General features: G+C 39.9%; 1 protein-coding gene across 2 annotated transcripts in view; it reads left to right on the top strand.

Annotated features, from left to right (window-relative positions):
• The window catches only part of BUD13 (BUD13 homolog), a 60,782-nt gene that overhangs the window by 9,043 nt on the left and 39,061 nt on the right, over positions 1 to 12,678 (top strand). For both annotated transcript variants that reach the window (XM_058686798.1, XM_058686797.1), the window contains exons 4-9: positions 1,019 to 1,852; positions 3,489 to 3,793; positions 5,341 to 5,446; positions 5,776 to 5,914; positions 6,226 to 6,410; positions 6,652 to 6,733. In XM_058686798.1, coding sequence (XP_058542781.1) covers positions 1,019 to 1,852; positions 3,489 to 3,793; positions 5,341 to 5,446; positions 5,776 to 5,914; positions 6,226 to 6,410; positions 6,652 to 6,733 — 1,651 coding nt within the window. The remainder of the gene's footprint in view (positions 1 to 1,018; positions 1,853 to 3,488; positions 3,794 to 5,340; positions 5,447 to 5,775; positions 5,915 to 6,225; positions 6,411 to 6,651; positions 6,734 to 12,678) is intronic.

Raw genomic sequence — 12,678 nt, 5'->3', positions numbered from 1 at the left:
GTTTAAAAGATTGCACATGGACTCTACAGTCAAACAGATCTGGAATGGATCCTCTATCACTTATTAGCAGTGTGACTTTGGCAGTAGGACTTAGTGTTTCTGAGTATCAACTTCTTCATCTGTAAAATGGGATAACAGTATTTATCTTTCAGGCTTGTGAGAATTCAGTGAGGGAATCCATATAAACCATGGACTTGTAATACGTGATCAGGAAATGCTGATCCCTCTTTTTTTCTGGTGCTCTCCCCCCAGTAAAGAGCATGGTGACATTGATCAAATAGTTAATTACATTTCATTTTGATGCGGCACAGGCTTAGTCAGTCTGCATTTTGAAAGAAGAGTGAGTATAAACTGTGTGTTACCTAGTCTAAATATCAGTAGGAGCCTCTGACTGGGAGCTCTGCACAGGCACAGTTTTGGGAAGAGCATTGGATTGAGAGAGGATCAGGGTGTTAGCCTATCTCTTCGTCTTAGTGGCTGTGACCTTTGGTAAGAAATCACTCAGTTCCTTGGAGCCTCTGTTTCACATGTCTGTGAAACAAGGATACCTGCCCAGTGTACCTTAAAAGGTATAATATGAAAAATGCATTTAAATGGCTCGTTAGGCAGATAGGAGAGGTTATTTATTTTTTTCTTTAAAACATTTTTTTAAATGTTTATTTTTGAGACAGAGACAGAACATGAGTGGGGGAGGGGCAGAGAGAGAGGGAGACACAGAATCTGAATCAGGCTCCAGGCTCGGAACTGTCAGCACAGAGCCTGATGTGGGGTTCGAACTCCACGAACTGCGAGATCATGACCTGAGCCGAAGTCGGACACTTAACCGACTGAGCCACCCAGGCACCCCTAGGAGAGGTTATTTTTAAGGTATTCATGAGTGAATGCTGGTTTATTGCCCCTAAGCAGAAGATTTCTGAGTAGTTTTGAGATGTTTGCTCCTGGGCCATCTTTTGAAACTTTGCATATCAAGGGTGAATAGGGCATTTGTGGGGATCTTACTTTTGCTGTTTGTGTTTAGGTCACAGTGAAGATCTGCCCTCACACAGACACTTCCGTCGTGACTCCCTGGATTCATCTCCCCCAAGGAGGGTCCGTCACGACACCCCGGACCCATCTCCCCCAAGGAGGGTCCGTCACGACACCCCGGACCCATCTCCCCCCAGGAGGGTCCGTCACGACACCCCAGAGCCATCTCCCCCCAGGAGGGTCCGTCACGACACCCCGGACCCATCTCCCCCCAGGAGGGTCCGTCACGACACCCCGGACCCATCTCCCCCCAGGAGGGTCCGTCACGACACCCCGGACCCATCTCCCCCCAGGAGGGTCCGTCACGACACCCCAGAGCCATCTCCCCCCAGGAGGGTCCGTCACAACAGCCCGGACCCATCTCCCCCCGGGAGGGTCCGTCATACTTCTCTGGATCCTTCTCCCCTCAGGAAGCCTCATCGTCATTCTTCAGGCATGTCTCCTAGGAGAACCCATCATGACACACCAGATTCATCTCTTCCTAGGAGGGCCTGTCACAATTCCTCAGATAGCTCTGTTGCCAGAAGGGCTCAAAATAGCTCACCTGACACATCTCAACCTAGAAGGACTCATGACTCCTTGGACACATCGCAGCTCAGGAGGGCCCATCATAACTCCCCTGATTTGGCTGCTAGTGTCCCTCATTCACTGCCCAGACCCAAAAGCAGTAAAGGCCCAGAGAGAGCTTCTAGCAAAACTTCTCCACATTCGAAGGGGCGGGGACCATCTCACACATCAATCCCAAAGAACAGCAAATATGAGTATGACTCGGACCTCTCTCCTCCACGAAAAAAGCAAGCAAAATCCCATAAGCATGATTCTAAAGGTAAGCATTTGATTGTCCATAGAGGGACTTATTCTGAGTGCTTTCTTTTGGACCTTTTACTTCTTGTGGTCTTTAGAAATGAGAATGGCATTTCTTTGGAGAAGAAGTTTTAAAACTGTAGGGAAATAAGGAGAGGTTGGGCTGAGGGGAGTTAAAATTTACAGTGGCAAGGGGGACCTTTTTTTTTTTTTTTTAGTTTAGTTTTATTTTAAGGGGGAAAGGGGCAGAGAGAAAGAGCACACGTGCGAGAATCCCAAACAGGCTCTATGCTGTTAGCACAGAACCTGACATGGGACTTGAACTCATGAACCTTGAGGTCATGACCTGAGCCAAAACCAAGAGTGGGACGCTTAACCAACTGAGTCACTCAGGCACCCCAAGGAAGACATTTTTATATATTTTTTTGTTTTTTCTCCCCACCCCATGTGAAAATACAACATGTTTGATGTAGAAACTTCAGGGTGTATAGAAACGTACAAAGAAGAAAGGTACAAAATTCGTTGAAAGCCATTTGCTCTTAGTGTTGTGGCCAATGTTTTTTAAACCCTTTTTCTATTCATTTTTTATATAGTTGAGCCCTTTCTATGTAGTATATACATGTTATATGTGTAATCTTGCCTGGTTTATTCATTTAATGTTACCTTCGCTGTGTCATAAATTAACGTGGTCTTTATTGGTGTTCTGTTACATAAATGTACTTAACCATTTCCCTAATAGTGCATATTTTAGGTTATTTATAAATTTTGTTTTTATAATTTTAAAATGAACATCCTTGTAGAGAAATCATTGCTCTGTTCGGGATTATTTCCTTATCTACTTTTAGATAGATTTCCTGGAAATTTAAGTACTTCTAGGTATGTTTCCTGGGAAACGAAGTAGAAATTGATTTGTTAGTTAAGGGGCATGTGTGGTTTTAAGACTGTGGATATCCATTGCTTCTTTGGGAGGTGATTTGTGATGTTTCTGTCTACAACTCAGGCCTGTGCAGTGAGATTTGTTTACTCACTAGGTACTGTTTTCATTCATTTTTTTTTTAAATAGTTTTTACTGTTTTATTTATTCTTGAGAGAGAGAGACAGCATGAGTGAGGGAGGGGCAGAGCGAGAAAGGGACACAGAATCCGAAGCAGCCTCCAGTCTCTGAGCTGTCAGCACAGAGCCCGACGTGGGGCTTGAACTCACGAGCCGTGAGATCATGACCTGAGCCGAAGTTGGACACTCAACCGACTGAGCCACCCAGGCACCCCTGTTTTCATTCTTAAATAAAATATATCGTTATCTTTTAGTCTCTGACATCACAGTGTATTCTAGGCAGTTGTAACTTTTGCCACAGCCCTGAGATCTGAGTGTGATTGTTTCTCCCATTCTGTGCTCAGATAAATATGACATAGGTGAGTATGTTGAGGCCTCACATGCTAGTCACAGTCACTAGTAACTTGGGAATAGAAGCCCACATCCTGCCTGTTGGTTGTAAAAGTTGTGTCTGACTCTGCTCTTTTCCCATGTCATCTGTACTTGTGTTTAGGACAGTGATAGCTCTTTAGAGGAGGACCAAATGAATATTGGACATTAGCTTGATAAGTTCCATTTTTAAGATTCCACCAATGGGATTAAAGACTTTACTTTTTAATTTCTAGACTCTTCCCCCAGCCATAGGAAATTTCATACAAACTCTTCGCCTAGGAGATATCAGAGTCACATGTTGGACTCTTCCTCCTACCCAGATGATAGTCGGAAAGCCTCTGATTCAGATCTTTCTCCTCCACGGCAAAAGCAGAGTTCAGGGCACAAAGATTCTGATTCAGATCTGTCACCTCCACGGAATAGACCTACATACCGGAGCTCTGATTCTGACCTGTCTCCACCAAGGAGGAAACAGAGGGCCAAATCTTCTGATTCCGATCTGTCTCCACCTCGAAGGAGTCAGCCTCTAGGAAAGAAGGTAGGAATTTTCAGGAGCCATACCTTCTCTTAGAGTGACTGCGCTTTTCTATTTCTGTACAAGTTTCAGAGATACAAACCAGAGAGGGAGGGGGTAGCTCCTGGTAGAGTAAATCTAGTACAGAGTTACCTCTGGAGCTCTTTGCTCCTTCTGAAGGCAGGACTGCCTGTGACCCAGCCCGGATGAACTTGCAAATACCGGTTCCTAAGTAGCTTCTGACTTTATATCCTCTTTATTCCACAAATGTCATTTTTTAGTGGGTCTGGAAAAACTTCCTATTTTCTCATGAATAAACTGAGAACTATAGTTTACAGAGTAGAGTTTGGAACAAACTTTGTGTTAATTGGATGACATTCGAATCCTCCTGCTTCTGCTTACTGTCTATGATATTTGAGCAAGATATGTGAGATCTCTAAGCCCCAGCTGCTTCATCTGTAAAATGGGGATAATAGTAGTATATACTTCATGAGGTTCTTGTGAGAATTAAATTAGCTCGTATAAGTAAAACTCTTAGCACAGTGCCCAGAACAAAGTCAGACTTTAGTGTAAGCAGTTGATTATTATAAATTGGACTACCAGTCTCCATTTGCAGATCTTAAGAGGCATTTAGAATATAAAATTACTTTTACGAATCATACCACCTGGGAAGTCTGTGTTTTATTTTAAATCTGTGATGAAGCATGAATTGCCCAGAACATCTGCATGAACTTGGAGCATTTGTTTTGTAAAGCACCCCAGTGCTAGGAAAAGAATCTTATTCCAGTGAGTTGGTTAAGAAAGAGAATAATAGAGCCTGTAGTATGCACGTTTACCTCCAACCCAGACTTTTCAGGCAAGTCTCTGTAGTCCACATGGTCCTGGCAGCGTGTCCCTGGCCCAGGAAGTAGGGTTCTTCTTTTCTGGGAAACAGAGTGAGGTCTGTGTTGCAGCTGGACCCCTTGACATTTTAGGTATCTGTTTACTTCATGGATAGTTTCATATTAAATTGAGCACATTGCTTAAGGATACCACAATACACTGTATACTCCGTTTATGCATTGGTTGGTTATCTTGCTATGAAATAGGGTTTAGTAAGAGGGTTTGATTTGGTCACAACTTGTCATTATCCTGAAATATATCCACAACTGAGGGACCTTAGACTTGCTTGAGTTTGTAGTTTAAATGGAATATTTTATTAGTGTGGGTCTCTACTGAAGGGCTTAGAGCTTGATACAGGCTTCTGATCAGGTGACCTGAGAATGTGTCTTCATGTCTACAGTTTATATACTGAAAAGTCAGAACTATTTAGATGCTTAGCTTTTTCTTTAATATTTTGTTAGTTTGTGTTTGTGTTTATTCTTCAAACTTGGTAGTACTATTAATTTGCCATGAAGTTCAATTTTATTTCTTTTTTATTTTGTGAATCTTGTGGTCGATAATGAGAATACAAAGTTGGAGTCGTTTGGTTTGGTTATTGCTCATCGTCAGGCAAAAATGCACCTGTCTACCCTGGAGCCTGCTGCTACATCGTCTCATTAATGTTGGATGCTCCCTTTTCCGTTGCATAGGCTGCACACATGTATTCTGGGGCAAGAACTGGGCTGGTGTTAACTGACATACAGCGAGAGCAGCAAGAGCTCAAGAAACGGGACCAAGAAACTACGGCGTTTGAAGGTAAAAATGAAAATGCAGAGACCAGTCGAGGCTCATGTAGATTTTATTTTATTTTTTTAACGTAACTTCTTGTATCTGGTATTTTAAACTTTTAATTGAGATCAAATTTCAGCTCTGGTTTTATGCATTATTTTAACTTCTTAGTGGTCCCAAGTGGTTCTTTTCTTTCTTGACAAAGGTTAGTTAGACGTTGGTAGGAACTACTTGTAGTCTGGCTGCAAAAGTTTTTATTCAGCATCAGAATCCCACGTTGATTTCATCTGTTAGAATATTATTCCCAATTCTGATACCTGGGTGTTTATCTTTAAAAGTATAATTTTCCTTTGCAGCTGAATTCCAGTATGCCGAAACTGTATTTCGAGATAAGTCTGGTCGTAAGAGGAATTTGAAACTGGAACGTTTAGAGCAAAGGAGAAAAGCAGAGAAGGACTCGGAGAGAGAGGAGCTGTATGCTCAATGGGGAAAAGGGTAAGAGAACCACTGAAATGGAGAACAAGACTGTGCTGACTGGAGTAGGTCATTCTCTACTTTTCTGACCAGTGAGTTAGTTCGTTGCACCTTCACAGGTGTTTCAGGAATGGAAGGTTCAGTGTGCTCGGTCTCCCTCCTAAGATACTGGGGTACTCCATATTTGGCATTGGTATTCTAGTTTTGCTCTTTTCAATATTTGGCCGACGCTGCTGGGAAAAGGAAGTTCCCCAAATGTAGCAGTATGGTCCACTCAGTGTGAGTGCAAATGTTAAATGGGACAGCATACACTCTTGGTTCTTTTTGCCCAGGCTTGCCCAGAGCCGGCAGCAGCAACAAAATGTGGAGGATGCAGTGAAGGAAATGCAAAAGCCTCTGGCGCGCTACATTGATGATGAAGATCTTGATCGGATGCTGCGAGAACAGGAAAGAGAGGGGGACCCCATGGCCAACTTTATCAAGAAGAATAAGGCTAAGGAGAACAAGAATAAGAAAGGTGAGCCTTCTGGGACTCGTCAGAGATGAAGGTGACTTGTGTAAAGAGAGATAGTCTTTAGCTTGATGATACATAGTCAGGTGCAGAGAAGGCTCTCCCATACAGTTTTTTAGGTTCCTTGTATTTGGAAATTTGCGTTCAGCTCACTAGAGATTTCTGTATAAAATTTTTGTTCCCACTGCCACCTGACTCTGGATTGAGTTATATAGGTAACTAACTTCTCCCTCTCTCCTCTCACCAGTGAGACCTCGCTACAGTGGTCCTGCCCCTCCTCCCAACAGATTCAATATCTGGCCTGGATATCGCTGGGATGGAGTTGACAGGTAAGCCTGAGTATTTCCTACATTTTTGTTTTCTTTTCCATCTGACCCTAACCTTTCCTAGCCGTTCTTACATCACTCTACACTCTGCCTCATTCTCTGTTCTAACCACAAAGTTAATAATATGCAGTTTGCTTGCTTCTGTTTCTGAGGTCCCCAAATCCCATTTCCCATGCTTAAAATATTCTTCTTCCTTCTCCGTTTTTCCTTTTCAAAGTGTTTTTTTAAAGCTCTGGACAAACAGCTGTGCTGCTTCCGATAGGATACCCTTTGTTGTTGACATTGGTCACTTCTAGAGATGTTTTCTAAGGTTTAGAGGGGATGAGTGATGGGCGGTAGTCTGGAGTCTTTCATATGTTGTATCTTTAAAATGTAGCCCTTGAACCTTCTCTTCACTGACTTAGGAATGAGTTACTTACGATATCTTCCTGACCCCTACGGCCAGCATATGTACCCATTTACTCTAACTTACTGTCTGTTGTGTGCTTCTGTTCAAAGTCTGCCTCTCTGTTTACATGGTAGATCCCATCTCCTCTTGCTACGGAAGGACATTGTTCTAGCGTTTACCATAGTGGTTCTCAAACTTTTTGATCTCAAGACCCCTTTATACTTGAGAACGCCAAACAGCTTTTGTTTATATGGTTTATATGTATTAATATTTACCTTATTAGAAATTAAACTGAGAAGTTTAAAAAGTGTTTATTAATTAGTTCATTAAAAGCATAATAAAGCCATTATGTTAATATAATTACCATATTTTTTAAGAAAAATAACTATTTTCCAAACAAAGAAAGTAGAAGAATGGCATTGATTTACCTTTTTGCAAATCTCGTTAATGTTTGGCTTAATAGTCGATAGCAGGATTCTGCATTGAGTCCGTTGCAGTTTGTTTAGTTGGAGTATTGAAAGAAAGCTTAGCCTTAGAAAATTCAGCTGTGGGGCACCTGGGTGGCTCAGTCGGTTAAATGTCTGACTCTTGATCTCAGCTCAGGTTGTGATCTCAGGGTCATGAGCACAAGCCCTGCATTGGGCTCCGGGCTGGGCATGAAGCCTACTTAAAAAAAAAACACACAAAAAACCCAGCCTTATACATAGGTTGTTAGAAAAGGAAGGTGTATTATATTTTGTACTACACAGAAATTCAACAGGTGATAGTTTCTTAAAGGTGATTTATAACATGGAGTCTGAAACCATATCAAAGAACTTTTAATACTGTTACATTAAAATTCTTCTTTTTTTTTTTTTTTTTTTTTACTTTGTAGGGATCTTTTGCCAGTGCGTGATTTTATAACATCATGTGCTGGTCATTTGGAAAGTAGTGGCTTGCTGAGTTTTTCAGACCTGCCAAATGTTGACATTTTTCATTATACAACATCAGTGATTTGTACTTGTTAACGTTACCTCTGATCTCATCACCAAAATCTTAATAGGAAGCTAAAGTTCATGGTGGCGGATCCAAGTGTATTCAAATTCTAATTTATGCTTAAAGTCTTGAATTTTATCATTGGTGACAAGTGTCAGTTGTTACTGAAATTAAAGCTTTTTGTACAATAACTTTTTTGTAGAATCCATCAGATTTTGTACCTAGAGGATCAGGTCCTCTGTGAATATAGAGTTTTACTTCTTCCTTTCCAATCCAAATGCCCTTTGTTTCTTTTTCTTACCTTAATTGTACTAACTAGAGCTTCCAGTGCAGATGTTGAATAGAAGTAGTAAGAACAGACATCTTTGCCTTCTTCCTAAATCTTAGGAGAACAACAGTCAGTGTTTTACCATTAAATATGTTGTAAGCTATAGGTGTTTTGTAGATTCCCTTCGCTGAGTTGAGAAGGTTCCTTTCTATTCCTAGTTTGCTGACAGTTTTTTTTTTTTTTCCCGGAATGTGTGTTGGATTTTGGTTCATTCTTTGATCTATTAGTTAGTTATTTAGGAATGCATTGTTTAATTCCAAACATTTAGACTTCTGTAGTATCTCACCATTATTGATTTCCAGTTTAATTCTGATGAGGTCAGAGAATATACTCCATAATATTTTGATCTTTTGAAATGTATTAAGATGTGTTTTATGGCCCAGTATATGGTTGACCTTGGTGAATAGTCCATTTGCATATGAGGATAATATGTATCCTGCAGTTGTTTGGGGGAGTGTTTTGAAAATTAATTTTTGTATTTTTTTAAACATAAACTTTTTGTTTTGGAATAATTTTAGATTTATAGAAAATTTGCAGATAGTATAAAGAATTCCTATACACTCCTCATCCAGTTTTATTATCATTCATTGCATTTCCATGGTACATTTATTTATCAGAACAACATTGGTATGTTGCTATTAATGTACCAGATTTTACTTGGATTTCACTAGTTTTTTCCAGTAAAATCCTTTTCTGTTTAGGATCCCACATTGCACTTAGTTGTCATTTCTCCTTATTCTTCTCTGGTCTGTGACAGTTTCTCAGTCTTTCTTTGCTGTTTGTCACCATGACAATTTTTTGGAATATGGTCAGTTATTTTGTAGAATGTCCCTCAAAGTGGGTTCATTTGATGTTTTTCTCATGGTTAGACTGCGGTTATGGGTTTTTGGAAAGAATGCCACAGTGGTGGCATGCCCTTCTCATCACATCATTTAACCGGTACCTGGTAACAACAGGACATCCCTAGTGTTAACCTCAGTCACTTGGTTCAGCTGTAGTGAGTGTTTGCCAGGTATCTCCATTTTAGTTATTCTTTTTCCCCTTCCGTACATACTTAGTTCTCTAGAAGTGAGTCACTGAGTTTAGCTTGTACTCAAAAGGTGACCTGTAGGTGGCATAGCTACATTTATTATTTGGGCTTTTTCTATAGGGATTTGTTTTGTCACCCCATCTGCTTAGTCAGTTATTTATTTATATCAGTAATGATTCATGCATATTTTATACTGTGGATTGTAATCTAGTAATATGTTATTTATTTTGTTATTTATTTAAGTAAATTGTTCTGTTCTTTAGCTACTGGGAATTCTTTAAGGTGTCCCTTTTGCATGCCCTGTCCTTTTATTTTTTGAGTACTCTCTGACTTTCTGATACTGCAAGATGCTCCAGGCTCATCTTGTATGTTCCTTGTCCCAGCCCTAGAATCAGCCATTTCTCCAAGCAGCCCTGGCTGCTTTTAATGGATAATGGTATTTAGAAACCAAGATCTGACTGCTAGAAGTACTTGTTGCTGGGGTGTCATTGTTTCTAGGCTATGCCAGCAGACAGAGCTAGGTAGTACATGTCTAGTAATTCATGTACGCACACATATTTGTTATTATTTCTGTACCTACTTATCTGTACGTATGTGTCTATATATGTACATGTTTATGTATACAGATTCGTAAATATGAATTCATACTAATGTTGACTCTAGTGGAGTATTACCTTTTCTTCCGGCTTGTCTGTAACTTCCCTCTTCAGCATTGAGAAACCTAGCACCCGCATGTACCGTCCATTTTGCTCATCTCTGTATACATGTAAAACAGTTTCAGAATTGAGAGATTCAGAAGTCAGAAACAGATTTCCAACAAAAATATAGTGTAGTTACTTTTGTTACTACCCTTATAATTTCTAGTGAAAGAACCATTTTCCAACTGCCCTGCCCCAGTACTGTTATGTCATACATTTGTAATATAGATTCATTTGTCATAGTCCCCGTCTATCCTGGGATCTCCTGACTTCCTGGGTGATTTTTCCTTTTTATAGTTTGCTTATGTTAGTGTTTATTTTTTATTGTGTATAGTTCTGTGGGGTTTGACAAATGCATGGAGTCATTTATTCACCACCCTACTACTGTATGGAACAGCTACATCATCCAAAAATTTCCCCTGTAAGTCCTGTTTTAGTCAGTTACACTTTGTCCACCAAACCCTTGTGATGAGTGCTCTGCTTTCTGTTCCTATGTTTTGCCTTTTTCAGAGTGTCACAGGAATGGAATCATACAATATGGAGCCTTTTGAGTGACTTCTTGCACTTAGCAAAATGCATGTAAGGTTTATCCATGTTCTTGCATGAATATCCCATTATGTGGCTGTATCAGTTTGTTTATTCCCCAGTTGAAGGACATCTTCAGTTTTTAGCAACTCTGAATAAAGCCGCAGTAAACATTTGTGTATAGATTTTTATGTGGACATAGTTTTCAGTTCATTTGGGTAGATACCCAGTGATTGCTGGAATATATGGTGAGTCTATGTTGAACTTGATAAGAAACTGCCAGTTGTTTTCTAATGTGGCTATACCATTTTTTGTTACACCAGAGAATGAGGATTCCTGTTGCTCCATACCCTTGCCAGCCTTTGGTATTGTCAGTGTTTTGGATTTTAGGTGTGTACATTTAGTATTGAATTTTAATTGCTCTGTTATCTGTTTAGCTAAACCTCTCTGCAGTTTTCTTTTTTAGTGTTTGCTCTAAGGATTACAGTATGTATCCTTAACTCATTACAGCCTACTGGGAGTTTATAACTGTACTGTTTCACATGAAATACACAAACCTTGTATGTAACGCTGAGGTTCCACTTACCCTCTGTTCTATGTGCTATTGTTGTCATATATATTACATAAATGGTATAGACCCCACAATATAGTGTTCTAATTTTTTAAAAAAAGTTTATTTATTTTGAGAGATAGAGAAAGCATGGGTGCGGGTGGGTAGAGAAGGAGAGAGCGAATCCCAAGCAGGCTGTGCATTGTCAGTGCAGAGTCTGATGTGGGGCTTGAACTCACAAACCATAAGATCATAATTTGAGCCCAAGTTAGATGCTTAACCGACTGAGCCACCCAGGCACCCCTCCAGTGTTCTAATTTTTTATTTACAGTTATTTAAAAAGAAACCTGGAAAAACAACAAAATATATAAGTATTAATATTTAATATTTAACTCATGTATTTGCCATTTCTGGTGCTCTTTTTTTTTTTTTTTCTTTAAACAACTTTTAATATTCCTTTAGTGTAGGATTACTGGTGACAAATTCTCTGTTTTTGTTGATGTGAAGATGTCTTTATTTCACCTTTAATTTTTAAAAACTTTAGTTTTGAAATAATTTTAGATAAGAACTTGAAAAATTAGTACAGTGTGTTACAGCGTACCCTTTACCCAGCTTCCCCCAACGATAACCTAACATAACCATAGTACATTACCAAAATAAGGAGATTGACATTGGCACAATTCTATTAAATTAAAGACATTTTTCTCACCTTCATTTCTCAAGGATAGTTTTACTGACGTATTATTGGAGGAGGTCATCAAGATGACATTACCACTTGTTGACCCAGAAGCTGGACCCAGGGCAGTCAGAGGCCTCTTACCCGCTCTCTTATCCTTGGAATGTGTGTCCTGCCTACCCTTTTCAAGGTTGTAGCCTTGAAAGAGTAAGGTGTTATTGAGACCACCTGGGCCAAATATGTGGCTGAATCCAGTTAAGGCCTCTGTATAAGTTTTTGAGATTCGCCAGGTGGCTGCCCAAGAGAGGCTTCATATGTAAGTTCCCTTGCCTATTAAACTTGCCCCCTATCAATGTGGAGTGGCCTGCCTCTTTTTTATTTTTGTTCTCTCCTTGCCCTCCACGTACTGGGGCCAATTTCAGACTTCCCCCAGGAAGCTCACAAGGTTGTGAACCAACACATAGAACTCTGGATTGATAGTATCAGAATTCTGTGACAGTTTTGTCAACGCTTTAAGAAAGTTTCATCATTTTCTGGCCTCCACTGTTTCTAATTAGAAGTAAGTCCTTAGTCCTCATTTATTTTATTGTTACTCCCTGCCCCACATTGTAATATATTGTTTTTCTCTGGCAGATTTTTCTTCTTGTTTTAGGTTTTTAGCCAGTTTATCATGTACCTCAGTGTGGTTTTCTTTGTATTTATCCTGCTTTGGGTTTGTTATGCTCTCTGGATCTTTAAATTCATGTTATTCACCATTGGGAAGTATTTGGCTATTTTT

This window comes from Neofelis nebulosa, chromosome 10 (assembly GCF_028018385.1).
Source record: "Neofelis nebulosa isolate mNeoNeb1 chromosome 10, mNeoNeb1.pri, whole genome shotgun sequence".
NCBI lineage: Eukaryota > Metazoa > Chordata > Mammalia > Carnivora > Felidae > Neofelis > Neofelis nebulosa.
The sequence above is the reverse complement of the archived record's forward strand: the minus strand, read 5'-3'. Positions and strand labels throughout refer to the sequence as shown.